The sequence below is a fragment of the Hippoglossus hippoglossus genome, chromosome 17, assembly GCF_009819705.1.
Source record: "Hippoglossus hippoglossus isolate fHipHip1 chromosome 17, fHipHip1.pri, whole genome shotgun sequence".
NCBI classification, from domain to species: domain Eukaryota; kingdom Metazoa; phylum Chordata; class Actinopteri; order Pleuronectiformes; family Pleuronectidae; genus Hippoglossus; species Hippoglossus hippoglossus.
Genome location: NC_047167.1, coordinates 15782069 through 15804718, shown reverse-complemented (window position 1 = coordinate 15804718; position 22650 = coordinate 15782069). Strand labels below are relative to the sequence as shown.

General features: G+C 41.8%; 3 protein-coding genes across 13 annotated transcripts in view; 2 read left to right on the top strand and 1 right to left on the bottom strand.

Moving 5' to 3' along the window:
• LOC117778171 (voltage-dependent R-type calcium channel subunit alpha-1E-like) overlaps positions 1-7691 on the top strand; it is a 49952-nt gene extending 42261 nt beyond the window's left edge. For 5 of the 9 annotated variants that reach the window (XM_034613517.1, XM_034613516.1, XM_034613518.1 and 2 more), the window contains 13 exons: positions 123-214; positions 331-505; positions 600-727; positions 1137-1233; positions 1392-1509; positions 1637-1744; positions 1832-1932; positions 2474-2580; positions 2660-2759; positions 4057-4161; positions 4537-4672; positions 4797-4960; positions 5850-7691. In XM_034613517.1, coding sequence (XP_034469408.1) covers positions 123-214; positions 331-505; positions 600-727; positions 1137-1233; positions 1392-1509; positions 1637-1744; positions 1832-1932; positions 2474-2580; positions 2660-2759; positions 4057-4161; positions 4537-4672; positions 4797-4960; positions 5850-6374 — 1956 coding nt within the window. In that variant the 3' untranslated portion in view covers positions 6375-7691. Of the gene's footprint in view, positions 1-122; positions 215-330; positions 506-599; positions 728-1136; positions 1234-1391; positions 1510-1636; positions 1745-1831; positions 1933-2473; positions 2585-2659; positions 2760-4056; positions 4162-4536; positions 4673-4796; positions 4961-5849 lie in introns of those variants that run through there. The other 4 variants (XM_034613525.1, XM_034613519.1, XM_034613520.1 and 1 more) reach the window with 3 other exon arrangements.
• A 2630-nt stretch (positions 7692-10321) lies between these two features.
• On the top strand, positions 10322-15492 carry LOC117778392 (RING finger protein 11-like). Of its 2 annotated transcripts, XM_034613896.1 has the most exons (4): positions 10330-10515; positions 10835-10983; positions 11262-11431; positions 13044-15492. In XM_034613896.1, the coding sequence occupies exons 2-4, from the start codon at positions 10861-10863 to the stop codon at positions 13213-13215; spliced, it is 465 nt and encodes a 154-aa protein (XP_034469787.1). In that variant the 5' UTR covers positions 10330-10515; positions 10835-10860; the 3' UTR covers positions 13216-15492. The 2 variants fall into 2 exon arrangements, with proteins under 2 accessions (XP_034469786.1, XP_034469787.1); XM_034613895.1 differs by having other exon boundaries at positions 10322-10983.
• Positions 15493-16539: 1047 nt separating this feature from the next.
• Positions 16540-21238, bottom strand: rpe65a (retinoid isomerohydrolase RPE65 a). Of its 2 annotated transcripts, XM_034614516.1 has the most exons (14): positions 21102-21238; positions 20679-20761; positions 20447-20597; positions 19678-19785; positions 19404-19545; positions 19152-19299; positions 18310-18391; positions 18098-18230; positions 17862-18001; positions 17662-17791; positions 17457-17571; positions 17265-17359; positions 17071-17182; positions 16540-16978 (listed from the first exon to the last, which is right to left on the bottom strand). In XM_034614516.1, the coding sequence occupies exons 1-14, from the start codon at positions 21110-21112 to the stop codon at positions 16833-16835; spliced, it is 1596 nt and encodes a 531-aa protein (XP_034470407.1). In that variant the 5' UTR covers positions 21113-21238; the 3' UTR covers positions 16540-16832. The 2 variants fall into 2 exon arrangements, with proteins under 2 accessions (XP_034470407.1, XP_034470406.1); XM_034614515.1 differs by lacking the exon at positions 21102-21238 and having other exon boundaries at positions 20679-20784.
• Positions 21239-22650: the final 1412 nt, after the last annotated feature.

Sequence of the window (22650 nt, the reverse complement as noted above, 5' to 3'; positions counted from 1 at the left end):
AAACGTATGAAAGTTGTTATTTTTTATGTGTGGACCCCAGAAAATGTTGCGATTGCTATGGTGGGAGCTAATGAGGATCCAATAAGACAGACAAGAATAATAATTGTTCCTGTTTTCTGCAGGTGTTTGGAAACATCAAGCTGAATGATGAGAGTCACATCAATCAGCACAACAACTTCAAGACGTTCTTCAGCGCGTTGATGCTTCTGTTCAGGTGGTTTCATCAGAGATATGTTTACAGCCGGATGGACATTTAAGTTTCATTCAAAGTAATAATCTTTTGTGGCCATTTTTTTAATCTCATATTGTTTTTAATCCATAAACCACCAGGAGTGCGACAGGAGAGTCGTGGCAGGAGATCATGCTCTCCTGTCTGTCGGGTCAGGAGTGTGAACCTGACCCCTCCATCTCCCCCGACACCTTGTCTCCAGACCACAAGGGAGGCTGCGGGACCGACTTCGCTTACTGCTACTTCGTCTCCTTCATCTTCTTCAGCTCCTTCCTGGTCCGTCCTCAAACAAAACCCAGTGATATTCCTGCAGCTTCTCTTTCTGCTGGGGTTTCCCTCCTCAAGCTCCCTCTCGATGTTCCCTCTTTAGATGCTGAATCTGTTCGTGGCCGTGATCATGGATAACTTCGAGTACCTGACTCGAGACTCCTCGATCCTCGGCCCCCATCACCTGGACGAGTTCGTCCGCATCTGGGGGGAATATGATCGTCTGGCGTGGTGAGACTTGTTTTATTCTACGGCTGCTTTTTTTTTTACCTGTTCAGTTTTATTTGGTTTTAAGCAGAGATGATAAATGTTCATGTTCTACCTTCATCCAGCAGAGGGCAGCCAAAGGGTGTGAAATACATTAAATTGCAATGAGTAAACATGGTTAGAATAAGCTAGTTTTCATTCAAAGTCAATAAGAAGATGATAAGAATGAAATAGAATAATAATAATAAAATCAAGAGTGTGTTTTTTGGAAAATAAATAAAAAAATTAGTGAAATATTGAATATTTAAACACCATGTTTCAAATGCCAAACAAGAATTATACGACCTTGAAATGTGACCTACCTGTATTATGAATAATGTTTGTACTTCCTTTCATTTACCTCTCCACCTCTTGCTTCTGTTTTCTCCCGAAGTGGTCGTATCCACTACACGGCCATGTACGAGATGTTAACACACATGTCTCCACCTCTGGGCCTGGGAAAAAAATGTCCTGCTAAGATCGCATACAAGGTACTGACTGCGTGATCACCTCAAAAAAATGAAAACTCAAGTAACATCCTTTTTGTGTTATATAAATACATGATATACTGTAGTAAAAGTTTACGTTGATGTGATTAAAAGTAGAAATAACTTCTGAATGAATTTGCTTCTGTCTTCTTCTCCATCAGAGGTTGGTGTTGATGAACATGCCCGTGGACGAGGACATGTCCGTCCACTTCACCTCCACCCTGATGTCGCTCATCCGCACGGCTTTAGACATCAAGATCGCCCGAGGTCAGGGTGCATGTAATGGATTTTATCTCGCATTTAGGACAGCAGCTCCTCATTATTTTTATAATTTGCAGAATATTGTTTTCCCCTTTAACGGCATCAGTATAACATCAGTCTATTTGCCTGATTGTGAATGTCGAAGGTGGTGAGGACCGTGTGGCCCTGGACTCTGAGCTGCAGAAAGAGATCAGCATCATTTGGCCGTATCTTCCCCAGAAGAACTTAGACCTCCTGGTACCAATCAACAAAGGTCTGACTGGAACAACAGAGGGAATAGTCAGTGTGAATGTTGAGGGGCGAACGGTGACAGTTAATATGAGTGTGTCTGCCCTCACAGATACGGACATGACCGTGGGGAAGATCTACGCCTCGATGATGATCATGGACTATTTCAAACAGAACAAAGCCAAGAAGCTCAGGCAACAACTGGAGGCTCAGGTCAGCTCATCATCAATTTTCTGACACCGGAGGTCATGTTTAATATCAATTAAGTGTCGGTGTGGGTAAAGATTCAGGGGTGTTTGCAATTAATTTTTTAACATTTTGGTCCGGCCTTGGCCAATGTAGCCTGGTGGCTGTGGCTCTTAGAAGGTCAGTGGTCGATAAGACTGGAAGAGCTCTATCTAAATACAATTAAATGACCATGTATCAGCTCTACCTTGTGCCATGCCAGTTTTGTAATTTTATCTTTTCTACGTTTAGTTATTTATTGAAAGAGACAAACATATAAATGCACAACCTTTCCTCTGGTCTCCATAGTGACCACACAGAACAGCGTACATAGAGGTGGGAGGAATGAAAATGTCCAGAAGTTCCTGAATTGAGATTCATATCAAATCTTTGCTGTTTGTTTTATCAGATATTTGTATTTCTTGCACTGTTCAAATTCCTAACTGTGGCCTGAATCACTTGAAAATGAAACTGCTGTGAAATCGTCTGACTTGTATTTGTCCTTTTGTATTTCTGTCTCTAATTTCAGAAGAGTAACTTGATGTTCAAGCGTCTGGATGCCGCCGCCCTGCCAGAGGACATCCTCTCCAACACCCAGCCTCTGCCGATGATGGCCCACAGCGCTGGTTCTGCCCTGTGAGTCTGCGAATGTGTGTAAAAGACTGTGTGTAGCTCTGTTTGCGTTTGCTTATTCCTGTGCTCCGTCCTGATACAGGACCAGAGGAGGCTTCGTGGCGTTGAGCCCGATCTCACCCCAGGAACTGTTTTTGCAGACGATAAGCTCCGATACTGAAGCAAGTCGAGAGCAACCTCTGGTAAGGAAGAGGGTGAACATGAGTAAACAACATTGATACCATAACCATGACTTAGAGCGGTGGTTCCAAACCTTTTAATTTACGATCATTAAAAACTAAGCCTTGTCCCGCTTCTCTTTCATAGGGACGAGACACCCCAAACAAAGAGTAATAGAATATAATCAATAAAATGAATAGAGTAAAATGTTATATGGTTTTTGAAGCAGAGCCACTCTGTTGTTTTCATATATTGCTTCACTCATATTTACTGCATCTCAATCCCATGTTCCTGTAGCCTCAGTCTGCTATTCAGCTGTAATATGAATAGAAAAATTCCTTTTGGTTTGGGTTTGATTAGCAGATACTGAATATTTAAAGACTTAGATCCAGATCAGGAGCCACAGAATTTGGAAGTTTGAAATGTTGATAATAGTCATTTCACACAGAGGCTCAGTAGCACCTCTCGGTTTGCTTTTTCAGTAATTTATCCATTGTTGTGAGCAGTTAAACTAAATTATGAGTTTTACATCTTAAGGAAACAGATACCCTGTCTTCTTTCTTTCTTTTGATGAGAATTTATGCATTGAAATAGCCCATTTCATTTAATTATTGTGTCGTACTTGTTCTTCTCTCACGTTGGGAACCACTTAAACATTTAACCGTAGAAAATGTGAACATTTCTGACACTCCTGCTGTGACTTTTCTTTCAGTGCCTTGCAGAGCACGGCATCGCTGACTCTCTGTGCTCCTGTCTTTGGTTACGTTTTAGTCCCTTGGAGGTCGGATTAGTGGAGGCGGACTGTCACACTGTTGATGTTTTGCTGTGTCTGGTTTTATTTACTGGTCCCCTTTGCCTGCTAGATGAATGATGCGAAGTTGCTCTAGAAACCCCACATGTTGGTGTACAGAGGAATGTGTTTGACCCCTGGAGAGATGTTGTCTGGCTCTGTTTGTGTAGCGATGAAGACCTGAATATGCATGAATTCATGTAGCTGAGATATGGATCCCATCTTTTCTTTGTTTTGTTTTTCATCTCCTCTCGCTCCTCTTCCCCGTTCACAACCTCACTCTGTTTCTCTCCTTCCTGGAAGTGAAGTTATCTCTGTTGCTAGTCGTTGACCTGTCCGTTTTTTTTGGCTGGAATGGCTTCTGATTGGATGGCGATGGTGATGGCTATGATAGATGAGCCCTCAGTACTGAACTGGCTTGGCTGCCCCCCTCTCACCTGACTTGGATGTGGAGGCAGTCCTGGTGGGGACGAGCCTGACTGGTGCTCTGTCTCTCCTTGCCCTCCTCTCTTGTTTCTGTGCTCACCTAGGTGGGCGAGTGCAGTGGGGGGATTGAAGCCCCTCTGGAGCTTCCAGTAGGGAGGGGCCTGTGTGTGCGGGCCTCTTCCATGCCTCGTCTGGCTGTAGAGTTGCAGGTACACACATCTTCCACGACACGGCCTCTGGGCTGGACCTCGGGGAGTTCAGTGGCTGCATGGGCTCTAATGCCACTGTGCCTCTTTCCTTACGTGCACGAGAGAGTTATATCAGTAGAGATTTGGATTGTCCTTTGGTGCGTTCGGAATTGAATTGTTAGAATGGGGTGTGATACTTGAATGCAGATGCCTCGCTCTTTTACCTCAACCTCTTCATTTCATCTCCAGAATACAGGAAAGACTAATAAGTAAAGCATGTAAATGAATTGCAAACACAATTTCTGAATTAAATATTAATTTTTTAATAAGTATGTATAATGTTTTCAGAGTTCTACGTTGTGCTTGTATTTTTGTACGTGTGTTTTCACATACAAGGAGACGGAGGTTGCCGGTGGCTCCATGAAGCGTTCGGTGTCCACTGTTGGGGATCAGCGGGTCAACGGTCTCTGGCAGGACGAGAAAAGTCCTGAGCGACTGTATCGACCTCGTCACAAAAGCTACAAGGCTGCTGGTTAGTCTGCTCATCTGATATCACCACAGCAGTTTGCAGTTTAACCCCAAGTCACACTGTGTTTCCACCTACATTCTTTACACTCACCTCTTCTTTTATTCTGTTGTCTTGTGCTGTCCACTAGTCTCCCGGTCAGATCACAAGCAGCAGGCTGACAGGGAGCGTGGCCGCTCTAAGGAGCGCTGCCACCTCCTCTCACCAGACACATCTCGCTGTAACTCAGAGGAAAGGAGCCTGCAGCCCTCATGCTCCTCCAGCGTGGAGCGAGCACACGTCCAAGATAAACAGGTAGGTCAGAAACACTCAGGTCAGCCCAGGGATTCAGGGACCTGGACAGGAACGACTCCATGTTATAACTCTGAGTTCCAGTTACTCTGTGTCTCTGTGACGTTGTGACTCCACTGCTGCCTTTTAAAAGTAAACATTCAGTAAGTGCACTCACATACACTTTATGCATTGGCATAGTGTATATATTCTGACGGAGAAGCGTTATCCCAAATCCAACATGGTTACATCACTCACTTGACTTAAAAATTAACAATTTACTTTTTCACGCGTGCCCCTTTTTTCATGGGATGTGGAAATTAAGCTGACATGTCTTCCTTCCTGAGCCGCCATTTTCACAAATTTGAAAATACATTGGCGGTCCTTCCCCTTCGGTTTAACACTCAACATTTTTACTCATTTGACTGAATCATCCACTTATAGTGTGCTGCATCTTGCCAAAAAGTCACCGTGGCTGTAAATCATTGACTCTCTGACACTGTGATGTCATTATTCTGTTACTCTGTAAACACATTCTTGTGAACACAATCAAGAATAATACATTTTAGACATCGTCCTTACACAACGAGAAACCAATATAGAGCAGATGCTCTGATTGGATTCTGACGTTACCATTCTGCATACATTTCTGCATACGGAAACTTTAAGATAACAGGTTCAAACTGATACCAGATATGTAGAACATGTTGATGTTGATGTAAAAATAATCTTCAAGCTAAGTAATGAGCTTTTCAGTTGAATAATTACGGTAAGATTTATCTTGTGACATACTTAGACCAGATGTAATCCTCATGGAGAAGATAAAGGAGACAAACTACTGTTACTGTGAGCAGACTTTTGTCATGGAGTTCATGTTGGGACATAATTCAATCCAAGTGCCTCTTATTCTCAGGGAAACAGCTCAGACAGTCCAGTGCCCTCCACCTCAGAGTCCAGCACCCCCAGCGGCCGACGACCATTATCGCAAACCCCAACCCGGTCTCGCCCTCACATCTCCTACTCCCCGCTCGTGTGTCGCACACAAGCCTCTGTCGGTGAAGACGAGGACGAACAGGGCAGCCCAGAGACCATGAGGCGAGGCAAGCCCACCCGGGAGGCCAAAAAGGGGGTGGCAGGAGAAGGGCGGGCCGAGGCCGGCCAACACTCGTCCCCGCCTCGACGCTACCCCTCAGAGCCATTCCTGGCCTCACAAGAGGGGGACCACAGCCCTGACCCCTCTGGTCCCATGGAGACCTTGACCTTCGAGGCGGCTGTGGCCTGCAGCCTGGGACGCTCAAACACCATCAGCTCGGCCCGCCCGCGTTTGCGGACTGGCTGGCAGGTCCCCAACGGACACTTTCGGAAGCGTTTGGCGCAGACGACCTCGGTTGCGGGCTGCGATCCTCTCAGTGACACAGAGGAGGACGACAGGTGCTAGGGACGGGAGGCACAGTGTGGAAGAGGAGGGGGGATCCCAGTGGAGGTGTTGGAGGAGGATGCTGTGCAACAGTGTACAGAGTGAAGATCAATGTGACTCTTTCTGCATCAGTGCATTGAGGCCAAGAGCCCTCTGGATGTTTGGTCAAATGTGAACCCAAAACAATGAAGAACAATACTTCCTGAAACTGTAGTTGCCAATTCACACAGAACACTGACAATAAATAAGGTCTATTTCCTGACTTGTACTTGATGATAGAGAGTAATAACACATCTCAAATAGTCGTGGGATGCAGAAAATACACAAAAGAAATGGATCAAATTATGTCATTTGTGTCAATATAAGGTATTTTCATTTCTGAAGATGTCTCTAAATGATTCAGTGTTGCTCTGAACAGTATTTATCTGTGGGGTGTGTGGATATGTAACTACATTTTCTTATAAATAATTGGTTTTGTAAATAGTTTGTGATCATCCCACCATTGCCATTTAGTAGACCAGATCAATACGATAAGCCATCACGCAGAGACGATCGGATACTTTACCAGACAATGTGGATACTAATACTCAATAATGCTGGATTTTTTTACAGTGTGAATGAATGTGCAGGGGGGTAAACCTGCCTGATTCTCCCCGTCATTTTTCTTTTTTTGGTATTGAACATAATAATTTGTGAGATATGAATAAAGTCATAGAATAACATAGAAAATATACTTATTTGTTATTTCTCCCAGTGTTATTGTTAAATCATGCCTCCGCCAAACTGAATACCTTTAAAGTTTCCTCATCATCCTTCAAAACAGCCTGTTACTTTTGTTTTTACCAGTCTGCACCTTTAAAATAAGAAATTTCAAACAGTTATATTTAACATTTAATTTTCTGTCATTTTATATCATTTCAAATCCAACCTCTCATCTATTTTTGCCTTTTTTCTTCCTTGTGAATATTGTGTGAACCATTCCGGACGATGACTGTAGAAACACTGTAGACACACCATGACACATTTTGCTTCACAAATCAACATTACTCTATTGCTTACTAATAATGTACAGAGAAGTTGTGCTGTTTGTAACATTTAGAGAAAAAAATATATTAAACAGCATCAGTTGATGAGCTTTAAAGGTAAGGGAATCGTTGAAAAAAAAGTTCATTTTAAGATTTGTGTATTTGTCTTGTTTGCCTGAAGAGGGCCAATTCTGTGAAACTCACTTAACCAAAAACATGGAGACTTGTATCATAAATTCCTGGAATGCAAATAATTTGTGGGTTTTTATGTGTACAATAGCTGTATATACAAATAAAGGTGTCCTCAAGTTGCCACTGCTATTGAATGAGTTTTTTTCCCTAATTTCTATAAAGTTATATTATTAAAGTGATATTTGTGGTATTTGATAGCTGTCTACACTGAATGGACTTTTGTTGCAGGTACTTGATTTAACCCTTTGATACAAAGGCTATTCAAACCCCTTCTAATGCACAACATGGGTCAAAGGTGACACAGTAAAACACAGAGTCTTTTGTTGTTGAATAGTGAGATCAATCAGCAGGCTACTTAACTGACAACTGAAAAGACACTTCTTCTCAGTTGGATCAAACAGTGCAACAGAACAAAAGATCAAGACTGCTCTACAAGTCCGACACCGAGACCACAACGAAAAACTTGATCAGTCAACAGCTGAGAGAATCATGAGTCTACAAGACAACTGCTCCAACAGCAACACAGAGCCAAACTCAGAGGAAACAATGGAAGGCCTCCTGCAACAACTGGAAGTCTCAGAGTTAAAGAATATGAAGCTGTCGCTGGAGAACAAAGCTCTTAAGGTGCTGATGAACAGCAAGGACAGCAAATGGAATAAGGGCAAGACACGGATGCAGGCTGGGATTGCGTCATTGGAGAGTGAATTGAAGAATGCCAAGGTGGTACAGAGAGGACTAGAGTCCGAGCTGAGGGAAATGAACAAGAGGTTGATCGTGAAGGACAAAGATATACAGTTCCTAAACAATCCCCCCGAATCCATTCAGAGGATAACAGAGGAGTTACGTGAGTACAAGCAGAAGGTTGAGGATGTCGACAGGGAAAAAGTTGAAGTAATTGCCACTTTCCAAAGTGAAAAGACCGCGCTGGTCGATAAGAATGCTGAGCTCATGGCCAAACTGAAGACCACACAGACTCAGATCCTCCAGAGCGAGACTGACTGTAACATCAAAGTCAACGCTTTGGAGAATCAGCTAGGGAGTGAGCAGTTGGAGAAAGACGTCTGCGTTCAAAGAATCAAGGAGCTGGAGGGTCTGGTAGAAACCACAGAGAAGAAGTGGCTCAACGTGCAGGAGGACTTGCAAAAGAATGTTGAGCTCACAGAAAAACTGACGGCCATGCAGACTCAGATCCATCAGCTTGAGTCTGACTGGGAACTTAAAGTCAACACTCTGGAGGATCAGCTCAGTAGTAAGCAGGTGGAGCAAGAGACCTGTCTTCAAATAATCGAGGCGCTGAAGAGTCTGGTTGTAGCCACGGAGAAGAAGTTGCTCAATTTGCAGGAAGACTCACAAATCAAATCTCAGAAGATGGATGAGGATATCAAGTTCCTCATTGTGAAGACTATTAAGCTTCAGGTAAGTGACCTGATCAGCTCAGTTTTATTTGAACAATAACTTATTGGATTGTGAGTTTGTTTCCGATTTAGACTTTGAGAGTGAAAATAATGAAACACGTGTCATCTCTGTCTTTTCAGGAGCTGGCCCTCATGTCAGACAGCGACAAGGCCAGAAGAAGAAAGGATGAAAGAAAAGCTCAGAAGGAGGAAGAAAAGAGACTGAAGAAGGAGCTGAAAGAGAAGAAGGAGCAGGAGAAGAGAGAGAAAAAGCAAAGAGAGAAGGAGGCGAAGAAGGAGAAGAGAAAGATCACTTCTCACCTCCCTTCACCCTGTTAACCCACTTCACCTCTCCCATCCTTCCACGCCCTTAATCCTGTCTCCTATCCCCTCATCCCAACTGCCCTCCCCCGAAAACATTATTTAGTTATATAGTTTATTATTATATTAAATGTTATAATAATATAGTTTTATTTATTTATATAGTTTCTCTTTCTCACTAGTAATGGATTGTAACATAAGACTTACATGCATCAGATGTGCAAAAGCAGCTGTGTGAAATGTATGGCAGGTGTTCCGCAGTGAATACATACTGTATGGGTCATTTTTTACCCAAGTGTGTAAAAGTGTTCAAAAAGTGAGAAAGGAAAAAGGAAAGTAATGATTTGTGGTAATCAAAAACAAGATATTTAATGAATACTTAGAATATTAAATGATAAAATACTATATTTCAAAAATATAGTAAAGACACACTCAGAATAACACAGGAAATGAATATGGGTCACTTTTGACCCATGTTGTGTATCGAAGGGTTAACACAACCACACACATACACACACAAAAGCAAAAATAAAAAAAAATGTTTTTTGTATATGTTTTATTTACTTTAATTTCTCACTGATGTCGGTCTTTCCTATAATTAAAGTGATGGGTTTTCTGTTTAATTGTTGGGGACTAAATGGTTCAGTGCTGACATGCAGAGAAAACAGAGTTTTTTCCCACCAAGACTTTAACTAAAATAATAATACTAATAGTAATAATAGTAATAGTAATATATGGTATATTATTGCAATAATTTTAACAATAATGTCTATGTATTGCACATTGCAAATACATATATATATCATTTCATTTTGTTATTAAATTCACCTAGCTGTGGAATGCTCATTATATAAAGCTTTTTTTTTATTTAATTTCTGATATTTTTCATAATAATGGACTAATTGATTCTCTATTGATCATAAACCAGTCAATCGTTTGTTGTTGTCGTCATTCAAATGGGCGGGACTCGGTCCTGTCTGGGAACTACGTCACAGAAATAATCCAATCAGCGGCGCATATTCACCCCACTGACGTCATATACAAAGGACCGATAACATGTCGTCTGGGTGAAGAAGGAGCGAGCAGCTAGCGAGGAGATAAACTGAGGAGTCTTACTCACGAAGTTGAAAAGGAAGACATGTCGCCTCGGCTCCTCTGCCTGACCACACAGTCTATGAGCTACTGTTTCCGTTAAAGTGGACATTTAGCTGAAATTACGTTTCTGACAAAGTAATGACTGATTCTCGTCACGGAAGTAGGACAAAAAAAAGTAGCTAGCTCGGCTGCTAGCTGTCGTTAGCAAAGGAGTTCTTTGTTTTGTTTTCCCCGTGTAAACATGGAGAGAAACTAGTTCGGACGTTGTGCTCTGTCGTTCAACGTTCACGCAGCGGTTTCACAGCCATGTATCTGGTGTCCTCTTATATTACATTCATGGTTTCTGGAGTAGTAGGAAGACAAATCTAACATTAGCCAACGAGAGCAACTCTAGCAACAACAAGATCAGGTTGCTTTAGTTTAGTTTTGTTGTTGTTTTTTTGACGTCGGCCAGGAGGACGGGAGCGGAGGCACGAAGACATGGGCAACTGTCTCAAGTCTCCCACATCGGACGACATCTCTCTGCTTCATGAATCCCAGTCAGACAGAGCGAGCTTCGGGGACGGGATGGATCCGGACCTCGAACCACCTCCGCCGTACCAGGTCAGAGGCTGTAAACACACACACATGCTGAAGCACGAGCTTATTGATGCATGTTTCTGACACATTATGGGACAGACTGTGAGCTGAGATCGCGTAAGATAAAGCCTCTAAATGTTAAGATACAGCAGGTTCTCTTCCTAAACAAATAGTGGGTTTGTGTCACAGTCACAGAACAGCTGTTCAGACCAGGCAGATGCTTCTATCTGTCACTCCACCTCTGTGTAAGTGAGCTGGTATTTGGATGATAACCGTGTTGCTGTTTCTCTGTGTGTCACCAGGAGCAGGCTCACATTCCCATATACCATCCCACACCCAGCCAGGCCCGTCTGGCCACACAGCTGACAGAGGAGGAGCAGATTCGCATAGCTCAGCGCATTGGCCTCATCCAGCACCTCCCGAAGGGCGTTTATGATGGAGGAAAAGACGGCTCTGAGAAAAAGATCAGAGAGTGAGTGTATCCTATTCCCGCATCTGAGGTCATCCACAGGGGGAGACGCGTTTGAGACTGGCGTAAAATGGTTGTGCAGCATATATGCAAGAAAAGCTGTAATAATTAGTTGTAATAATTACCCTGCACCTCGGTGGTGTTTCTCCTCAGCTGACACCATTTCACCGTCATTCCCGGTTAATCATAATGTAAATGGACAAGTAGGTTAACTTAATTATTGACCAGAACGTTTAAAGGTGTCGCTAGAAATCTGTTGGATTAAAGTCGAAGTTTCCGTGGCAACAGTGAGCAACGACTTCAACATATTGATCTCCTACAGACCCTACACTTGGGAAATGTGTTAACACACAACAGAAGAAAAAAGGAGGATTACAAAAACAAAAGAGAGTGAGTGAGTGTATCCTATTCCCGCATCTGAGGTCATCCACAGGGGGAGAAGCGTTTGAGACTGGCGTAAAATGGTTGTGCAGCATATATGCAAGAAAAGCTGTAATAATTAGTTGTGTGCTGAAATGATCAGCTGATAAATCAACAACAGACTAATTCAATTAAAAATCCTCTCCTGACATGAATTAAATCCACAAAGGTTCATCTCTCTGCCTCAGAATTACACATTGCCTTAAAATTAATTGGATTAAAGGTTCAGTGTGTAGAATTTGGTGACATCTAGTGGTGAAGTTGCATGTTGCAGCTGAATACCCTGCACCTTTCCTCTCTACAATGTAAGAAACAAAAGCAGTAATATATAACACCAGCCTTCAACTCCTCTACGTTATCGGACAGCTAATACTGTGTCGCTAATGTTGAATAAAGCGTTAAATATCAATAATTAGCGACTGATGGCTTCTCCTTCAAAGCCCCTGGTAATGTCACAGTGAACGAAGGGGAAATAGATGCTTATGTTGTTGAAATGATATGGAAAGACCCACAAGGTGACAGGATTGGTTCAATAGGTTTGTGATGTATGAGACTCTTTATTGTAACATGAACACTGCAGTTGCAAGGTGGAAATACTCAGCTATGAAGTCAGCCGCATATTTCAAGTATGACATGTCTTGTATCATGTAAAAAAAATCACAGGGCCCATTCACAAGCTTAAAAACACGTCTTTAAACACTAATGTTGATACTTTATTAATCATCAGAGTCTGAACTGAGGGTGTTGAATAATGTGTTTTCTTAAGGCCTCAAAACTAACAAGATATGTTTTTGTTTTTAACGACTCCTATGATTGTTGGCTGCTTGTTTTTATTCTAATGTCACTGTAATTTGAATCTCGGCCAATCAAAGTTATTTGAAGGTATTTTGGGCTCTAGGAAAGAGGGATTGTATTTTTTCAAACCTGTCCAGCTGCTCTAGATTATTAACCCCTTGCAGCCCTAATACCATTGACAATATTTGTAATGTGGGTATACTGGCAGAGGAGAAGCCACCAGTGGTTTCAGTTCTATTCAGGCAGATCTATTTAAAGGACTACTTTTCAGTTTTTCACAGCCGTAATGTATATTTTTATACAGCTACTACCGACAGCTGTGAAGTTGTATAAAAACTCACAATAATGTTGAACATTTGTGATGTGACGTGTTTAAACCCTTCACTTCCTCTCCTCTCAGGTGTGTGATCTGTATGCTGGACTTTGTATACGGGGACCCCATCCGGTTCCTGCCCTGTATGCACATCTACCACACGGACTGTATAGACGACTGGCTGATGAGATCCTTCACCTGCCCCTCCTGCATGGAGCCTGTGGATGCTGCCCTGCTCTCCACCTATGAGACCAACTGATTCTTCACCCCCCTCCTCCCCCACGCTTACATCAAACACGGCCCCTCCGACCCCCGCACACAAACCCTACAATTGCCCTCTTTATAGAGCCTGAGGAATTTGGGGGGAAAAAAATAGGTTGGCTGTTGTATTGCACTTTGAAAATTACCAATTCTACTCACCCAGTGTTGGCCTTCCATGTCCCCCAAGTCAGAATAAGCTGGTCTTAAAAACATCAGTTACACAAGTCAGTGAGAGACTGTTTCAAGTCGACCCTGCATGATTGTGTTTGTGTGTGTGTTTATTGTGTCGAAGCTGCAGCCTGCGTTGATGGTGAGCACATGGGATTTTCTTTTTGACCTGTGTGATTGGGGAGGGGGTTGATGACTTTGCATTTCCACTTGAGCCGGCCTCGGTGGTGTTTCTCCTCAGCTGACACCATTTCACCGTCATTCCCGGTTAATCATAATGTAAATGGACAAGTAGGTTAACTTAATTATTGACCAGAACGTTTAAAGGTGTCGCTAGAAATCTGTTGGATTAAAGTCGAAGTTTCCGTGGCAACAGTGAGCAACGACTTCAACATATTGATCTCCTACAGACCCTACACTTGGGAAATGTGTTAACACACAACAGAAGAAAAAAGGAGGATTACAAAAACAAAAGAATGCACGCACTTTACAGAACTCACCCAAAGTCTATAAGTACACATTCATTCATAATGGCGGTCAAGTCCACATATTTGTCTTTGGCTTCTTCAAATAATCAGACTTTTAAAAAAAGCTTTGAGCTGAAGGAATGAGATGATGATGTGTAATGTGAATGTGTCACCAGAGGGGGTGTAAAGTAGCCGGCAGCCAGTGTAAAGGGCTCATTCGTGCATGGGCAGGTTGGATCAGTGAGTCCAAATTAGAAAAATGCTTGCACACACGTTTCATCTGATCCAGAGATTTGCACTTTACGTATAGGACAGTATCTAAAACAATATATTAATATATGTACCTTACAACCTTGCACTATCAATACTTCATTCCTCCGTTTCCTGAGATGCAAAAGTTATATAGCTGATAAAACATGTTGTCAAAGCTGTCAGTAGTCACTCACCACGTTGAAGTAAGCCCGACGATGTAGATCATGAAGTCTGTGATTCAGTAGCGTGAGCCTCCGCTTTGCTCTGCTTAAGTCTGGATTCTTGTGTGTTTTTATGTGTTAGTAAAGGGACAGAGGTTTGCTCGATGTTAAGGGAAAAGTTTGACATTTCATAAGATCGGCTCCTTGAGTTTCTCACCAAGAGCCGGATCAGATTGACGCCGTTCTCTTGTCTGTGCGGCGAGTATGGTATTAGCGACAGTTAGCTTAGTTTACTATAAAGACTGGGAAGAGAAGCTAGAGCAAAAAATAGCGAGAAGTAAATATGAAAATATGCCAACCAACAAACATGACAACTGTTTATTAATCTTAATACAGAAAGTAATGTTGACAAAATTGTGCGTTTTTGGTTTTACGTGGCGTTGTGTGACGTTACACACAAATAAAACTTGTAATAGGCAAATTCAAATTGTTACATTTTCATTTACACATTCAACAAATAACGTATAGCATATTAATTTATGATTTGTGGTGGTGCTGTTAGGATACTTCATTTTGATATTGACTTTTGGACAAAAGGTTAAAGCTGCTTTCCCTCTGCTTCAAGATTTTGAGCTAAACTGAACTCATCATTTTCTTGTAGCTCCATATTTATTGTTTTTGAAAAAAAGAGCAAATAAGTGTATTTCCAAAAATGTCAAACTATTTCTTTAAGACGAACTTCAGAATGTTAGAGTTTGAATCAACATCCCTTTGTCACATTTTTCTTTTTACACTATTGTGTTTGTGTTGCTTTGTTTCAATTCACTGTAGCAGAATAGTTACAAAAGTCAAACGGTTCTTTTGTGTATGTGGTAGTGTGGCTTTTCTGTGTTTTATCTTTTACCTTCACATCTCCCACACGTGTGTAAAATCCATTGTGTATTAGGACAGTAAGTATATAACTATATTACGCTGGTTGAAGCCTGGCTGTGCAAACCTCTGTCCCAATCCGAATTTCAGAGTCTGAGCGACTTGTCTTTATGGTGTGATAGTCTGAACTGAGATACCAAGTTTTCCATTGAGCCTTCCCTTTGCTGTGTTTTTCAGCTTAAGTTTATTCTGAAAATGAATATTTCCTGTAATCTTTTTTTATTATTATTTCGTTCTTTTCCGAAGGCTGTAAAGCCCTCATGTAAAAAATAAATAAAATAAACACACAAAGAGAAATTGGTTTTGTTTAATAATAATAAAAAAGCAGTTGGGCATTTCAACAGGGGTAAAACAATCTGTTTGTGCTTGTGAGGGGGCAGATTTATAACCCAATGATTATTAAGATGTGAGATTACAAAGCACACGATTGCAAAATGTTTCTCTGGGCATTTCAATAATGAAATCCTAAAATCTGGCAGCGGCGCAGGAAACGTGACCGTGTAATCAGGGCTCTCCGTTGGACTGATGGAGCAAGTGAGCCAAAGCCATATTAGCTTTGTTTCCTTGTCTTGCATCAGCTGGGGACGAAACATGTGAGTCAAATTGTTTGTAATTAAAAAAAAAAAAAAAATCATAAGGTAAATCCTTGTGTGATGCTGCCAACGCAAGATTAAAGCAAATGGACACTTTGTTAATGTATGAATGAATCTGAAGGGTGGTGGGTTTATGACATCGTACACAAGGGCCGCATTCATTTATATGCACATAATAAGAAAAGAGATTGCAACAAATTCTTTCTCTCTCTTTTTTTCTCTCTCAGCGTTAACCAGCTTTGCGGCACAGCGAGATCTGCATGCTCTCACTTTTTTTAGATTAGATTCAAAGACAAACTTTGAGCAACACAATGAGGACAGACATGGAAAGGTCGCTTATTCAAATGTGGCCGTAATGAGATTTTGTGTGGCGACATGTTTAATCTCTGCAAATATCTGAAGAATGTAGCCTGGAGGATTAACTGAAGTGTCAGTCGGTGCATCTGAAGAAAGGTTTGCTTGTTATACTGTATAAAGAAGCACTGCAGATTTAGATCAAGTTGTCAAAAAGAAAAGAAAACATCTTTTTGTCTGACTCGAACTGAAAGATCAGAGTGTGGAACTTGGAGAATTTGACTATTTAAAATAAAAGATAAATCCTATAAATATTCACTTTCACAGGGCCAGCCCCAAGATGAAGAACAGTACCACTGCTACCTTAAGTAGCTAAAGAAAACTCCATTGGACAGATCAATACAGAACAGTGACGTTTATTGATATTATTTTATTTCTCCAAAATGAAATGTTAGTGACACATCCATTTCTTTTATTAAACCAATATTGACATTTGAAGGACAGGACTTTTAAGCCTTTATTCAATATGACAGAATTAAGTTTGAAGGGGGGAAAGAGCTGGGGAGGGATACAGCAAAGGGCCAGGTCGGCATCGAACCTGCAGCCGCCGAGGACACATGCCTCCGTACATGCCCTCCCAACCAGCTGAGCTATTGGGCTCCCCAAAGATATGAAGTCTACTATGTTCAAGTTGGGACATCGTGATCTGGACTCTGAAGGGCCGAAGACGTCCTGAGAGATGCAGTTACATTAGGGTTTGTACATCCCGTGAAAGGTGACGGGGATGTCGCACTCCACGTCTGCCCTGGCGACCTCAGACAGATCCTTGGCGTTGAGGATGAGGAGATACGCTGGCCTCTGGGAGCCGGGAGCCGCCACGATGGTCAACAGCACACCTGTCGACACAGCACGGAGATTATCATTAGACATGTTTTGTCGTAGACAGCGTGGAAATACAGATACTGCGTTCATGGTGCCTGTGGCGCACCGTCATCCTCATCCACCCCATCAGGAGTCTGGACGAACAGGGGCTCTGAGGGGTAGCAGTCTGGCTCCTGCCAAACCCAGGTCTCCCTGGACTTCACGTTCAACTTGCAGATCTGCACACGAGGAACAGGAAACAGTCACTGGAGCAGTTTGATTGACACACTCTTTACAACTGAAGGCCTTTTGTGAACATACCCTGTCCGGTATGAAATGGTTGAGACCCAAGCCGTAGGTGAACGTGTAGTTCTTCCCTGCGTGTTTGCTGTAATTGATCTGAGGGAACTCAAACGCTATAAAAAACATTTATATGGTTAAATGATGAAGATACTTTGCTGCATCAATTAAAAATGAAAGTGTTGGAATAAAGTTTGATGGTTGTGTCGGCACCTTGGCGAGGCCCGGAGAACAGCACCTCGGGCTCCAGCCAGATGGTCCCGTCGGCGTGCATCACGGCTGTGGCTGTGGTGTACGGCAGACTGACCAGGTTCTTGCCTTGCTCCTCCTACATCAACACCGTAACAACATGAGGAGAGGAGACATAGACTCCACCTCTCTGAGAAGCAATTGTGGATGAGTAAGACACGCGACTCACCTTGTGGACATCCAGGGGAATAACATATCTGCGGACTTCTGGCTGGGGCGCCATCATGGCCGCCTTCTTCACCTCGTCCCAGTTGGCTCTCAGGTTGGCCAGCCACAGGTAGTTGTAAACAAACTCAAATCTGCAAGAAAGAAGTGATGGTGACTATCAAAATGTAACAAAATGTTATATATGAGAAGTGAGCCACTCACCCTTTCCAAGCACACAGGTCAAAAACTATGAATCCTTGGTCCTCGTAGGTGTTGATGTGATGAAACATGCCGATGGCCGCCCCTTTGAACTTGTGGTCGATGTACTCGCCCGGGCTTTTCCTGGCAATGTGGAACAAGGTCTACAAAGAGTACATCATTGTTAGTTTCAGGAGGTGGGCTGATGATCATTTAACGGGTCAAACCACTAAAGACGTGGATCTGCTCCTCGTTCTTACTCCTTGGCTCTCATTGGACTCGAAGCAGTCCATGTAGTTGGAGCCTCGGATGCTCCAGGCGCTCAGGAACTTCAGCAGGTTGATCTTCACCGGCGTCTCCACAAAGACAAAGTAGTTTTCTGACATGCCGAAGCTGAAATCAACGAGGGGACGGCATTAAAACTCTCTGTGGCAACATCGACGACCCATCAAATAGAATAAAAACTACACACCTGTGCACGTAGGAGGGCTTGAACCTCTCGGCACTGGGGAACTGCACCACCACCTTGGTCTTCTCGATGGGATCAGACTTATCTGAGAAAGAAAGCAATGGTTGTGATGTTTGACACAAGCATTAAGTTGTTTTGGCTCCTGTTTGTTTGCTTGTTAGTTAGTTAGTTTGATTCTCAGCAGGATTACACAACAACTACACCGCAGATTTTCACCAAACTTGGTAGAGGGAAGGTTCATAGACCAAGAAAGAACTCATTAAGTTTGTTGGAGATCCAGACTTTTTTTTTCACTTTCTTTAACATTGCAAATTTTACTTTTTTTGACATTTCCCCCCAATTTCCCAGGAAATGATTCATGGATCTTGATATCTTATTTATATATTTAGGGGACTGATATTTCAGAGTGTGTGCAATTTGGTGTGGAAATAAATATCTGGATTTAGTGAATATAAGTGTGGTTTCATCAGGAGACTGTTGGTGGAGGAAAGTGTTCTATCAATTCTTCTAGTTTTATGCTTAATTTACGTTAATCTGTATATGACATTGATACTAAAGACACAGTTTGTCTATTCCTTAATACTGTCTGAAGAAGGTGCATTTTCCAAAAGAAGGTGGTTAGTTTGCTGGATTTAACAACACATTTGAATCTATTTTGAATTCTTCTTAAAGAGAAAATAATTTGAGAGAATGTCTTTTATTTATACATATAAATTCTACTTGATCTTTGAAAGGGGTCACTGTGATTCATTTAACCCTGCATGTACCAGTGTTATGGTACCACTAGCTTTAAGGAGAGGTCCCTTCTGATAAAGTTCTTTGGTCCCTGTGACACCAATGCCGACCTTTCTGTGTTGGTGGGATCTTGACGATGTTGTAGGCCAGTGTCGCTCCTTTGCCCATGCAGTTTCCAATGTTGTACACCGTGCCATCATTTTCAATATGAGGGTGGGCCGTCACTCCATTAATGTTGATATAGTTGCACATATCAACCTGCACAGAAAAACAACATCATTTTATTATGCTTTAATATTGAGAAATGTCCATCAGATCATTTTTTATGTCACAAATTCGGTGATATTTCTGTATTGATGTACCTTCTTCAGCGTCTGCAAGGTGTCCGGGTCTACTTTAGTGATGAAGTTGGTTTCCGTCACAGCGTAAAAGTCCTCACCAACAGGGAAGACGTTCACCAGGCAGTTGTCTGTGACCTCAACACCCTTGAAGTAAGAGAAAAACCTGGGGAAAAAAATTATATATTTTAGAAAGCAGACACATGGTTGTCAGTGGTGACAAGGAGAAAAGAACCCTGAGGAAAATACATCATGATGGACAAAGATAAAATTGAGTTTGAGTTCTGCAGTGACTCACCTGGAGAAAATGTTCTTGCAGGGATCAGGATACGCAAACGTACCAAACTCAGTGATCACCACACGCTTCTCTGTGATGGCGCGCACGTACGCATCTGTTTTGACAAACCTGACACAGAGGAGGGATTGAAATTTTTTATATTTTCACTTCAAAAACACAACATTACATTTACATTAAGTCAAACGGCAGATGCTTTCATCAAAAGAGACTTAAAACTGCGCGGCAAATCGAAAGCTTCAGTACAGCTGGAGAGCTTGAAGTAAGAAGCTAAATTTGTTCGACATGATAAAGTGTAAGAGATCAGATAGAGAAGCACACAGAGAATAAGTGCTAAGGGGCATATTAGGGTGTAAGATGAAAGTTTGTACGAATGAATCTTTAAAGGTTTCACTGCTGATACGAAAATGAACCATTTGTTTCATGTCTTTATATCTGAAATCCCACCTCCCTCATGTGGTATATTCAATCTGCAGATTGGTGGTCTTTCATATTCTCTCTCTCTTTTACGTTGTGATGGTGGTAATACAACTGTTCATTGCAACTTTGGTTGAAAAGTCTTCACAGAAACACATCAGTAACATACCGAACATATACGAATGGCAGGATTACATATTTCGATTATGTTTCAAGTCTCTGCAGATTGATTTTGATGCCTCATCGAAACCAATAGTTGCTTTAAAACGCAAAAAAATCTCCCAAATAATAATTAAAAAAACATAATTGGAAAACGGATCAGCACTCTGGTAAATCATGACAGTGTAAGTCTTACTTTCGGAAGTAGGTAACTTGTCCGTTCTTGAAGTCGAATTTGTGCATGAGGGCCTGGCCATCAAAGAGGTGATAGAACGGTTCATCTCCAACCTCGAAGAGTCCAGGTCCCAAACGGAGAAGACTTCCCTTCAGAAAGGAAGGAATCCTGCCTGTGAAATACCAACAGTGGGTATAATCAGAGATATCTTTTGTAATATTTTTTTTGTTGTGTCTAAGAGAAGCAAACAAACCTGTGACAGTTGCTGGAAGAGGCTCAGCCAGCTCCTCACACGTCTCAAAGATCTTCTTGTATCCACCAGCTGGGTGCTCGAATCTGTCGTCAGAAAGCAAAGACATGAACAAACAATGAAGTGAATTAAAGTGAATTAAACTCGATGAAAATACCAGCAAGTTATGTGTCTGTTGACTCAAAGCATTATAATCTGGATCGGGTCACACAGTTCGCAGAGTTCAGCGTGAACTTTCAAATCCTTCATGTGCTCCATCACAACCACTCAGGGTCACAGGGTCAAGTGGCAGAAACTTCTAAACATAACATCATAGTCCTTTCGTTTGGGTTTTCACAGTTTTCAGATATATTGAGCCAACTTTTGATGATCAATATGAAATAAAAAAAATTACACTATAATGACAGTAAACCATGACTGACTTACCTGCTGACCATGTTGCCTTCTGGTTGTGGCAGCACACAAAACAAAGCTCTTGAGAAAAACCTCTGCTCACTTCTGAACTGGAAAGTCTCTGATCCCTCCCCCCTGTGGATTCGGGGTATTTATTTGTCTGGTCGCCCTCACGGTCGCTGCAATCTGCGGCGTAAACCTTTACTCCCGGCCAATCATGTTGCACCGTGAACAAGAATCCCATTGTGCCAATATCCTCTACTGGGTGACTCAATGGGTCACCCCTCTGAAACCGGATTTAAAGCCACAACATTTATCCCAGAGAACCATGTTCGGGAGAAGGTGTTGCAATGGTGCATGTGATTTTTCTTTTAAATTTGGTCATTTGTTCAGAGGTTGTGCTTTAAGTTATAGTTAAGCTGAGTCATACTAAATTCAGCATATATCAGAATGTTTATGTAGGGCAACCAATCAGCATGAAGCAAATACAATAAACTACGGAACTAGACATGAATTAATGTTCTGTATGTATGTGTTAGAAGTTATATTTAACAATATAAAGGCTGCATGTGTGTGTTTCTTTTAAATTGAGACAATTGTTCAAAAGTTGTGCTTTAAGTTAAGCTGAGTCACACTAAGTTCAGTATATATCAGAATGTTGATTTAGGGCAACAAATCAGCATGAAGCAAATACTAAAAACTACAGAACTGGACGTGAATTAATGTTCAATGTACATGTTAGATTCAAAGTTATATTTAACAGTACACAGGCTGCTTGTGTGTTAATTTGCTCCTTTTTAGATTTTTTAAGTTACGAATTCATCAACAGAACCACTGGGATTAAAACCACATTGTCCAAAAACCACCCTCTTTCTATTTCAGGACAAAAATACCTCCTCGTATTAGATTAAATGAGGATTTTCTGAGTCATAGAATCTGAAAAAATATTGTGAAACAGTAATAGCAGTGAGCCTTTGCTGCTATAATTATGTGTTGTTGTGAAATGACTGTTAAACTGCGTGAAAAATGTGCCCAGTTCTTTGGTTAGAACACAAAATGACTTAATTTGCTTGTCTCGGTGCAGCTACAGGCCTAATCCAGGTGTAGGGATTATGTTCGACGTCGCCTGGAGACAAACGCTGTATTGTTCCTCCTGGAAAAAAACACCATTAGTAGAGAGGGTTTCGTCAGTGGCAGGGTTGTGGTGTGGCTCCCCCAAGCCAACACATGTGGACTGACTTTAAACAGCAACATGCAGCTGAAAGCTTTTTCTCTCTTCTCTTAAATTAAACTGAAGGATCAGTGGTAAAAGAATGCAGAGAGAGGCTGAGAAAAAATCAGTCGCACCTCAGCTGAGTTATCTTTGCTCCCACAGGGAATTTAAAACAGTCAGGAGCCACAAAACAGGGAATTTGGCAGATATTTAATGAAAAAGCCAATAAAACTGTGATGCAATAGACAATAAAACACAAAGTGCATTTTGTCTCCGACTTCTCCCTGTGCAACTCTGTATTAATCTGCTGATTAGTTTTCTTCTTCTCCAAATATATGATTCATTGTTTGGTTCGTAAAAAACAAAAAA

Coding starts and splice junctions, on each gene's coding strand:
- LOC117778392 (XM_034613895.1), top strand. CDS start 10,861: ATGGGCAACTGTCTCAAGTCTCCCACATCGGACGACATCTCTCTGCTT. Junction 10,984..11,261: donor AACCACCTCCGCCGTACCAG/GTCAGAGGCTGT, acceptor GTGTGTCACCAG/GAGCAGGCTCACATTCCCAT. Junction 11,432..13,043: donor TCTGAGAAAAAGATCAGAGA/GTGAGTGTATCC, acceptor CTCTCCTCTCAG/GTGTGTGATCTGTATGCTGG.
- rpe65a (XM_034614515.1), bottom strand. CDS start 20,784: ATGTCTTTGCTTTCTGACGACAGATTCGAGCACCCAGCTGGTGGATAC. Junction 19,786..20,446: donor CAAGTTACCTACTTCCGAAA/GTAAGACTTACA, acceptor CCTCTGTGTCAG/GTTTGTCAAAACAGATGCGT. Junction 17,183..17,264: donor ACCATTTCATACCGGACAGG/GTATGTTCACAA, acceptor CCTCGTGTGCAG/ATCTGCAAGTTGAACGTGAA.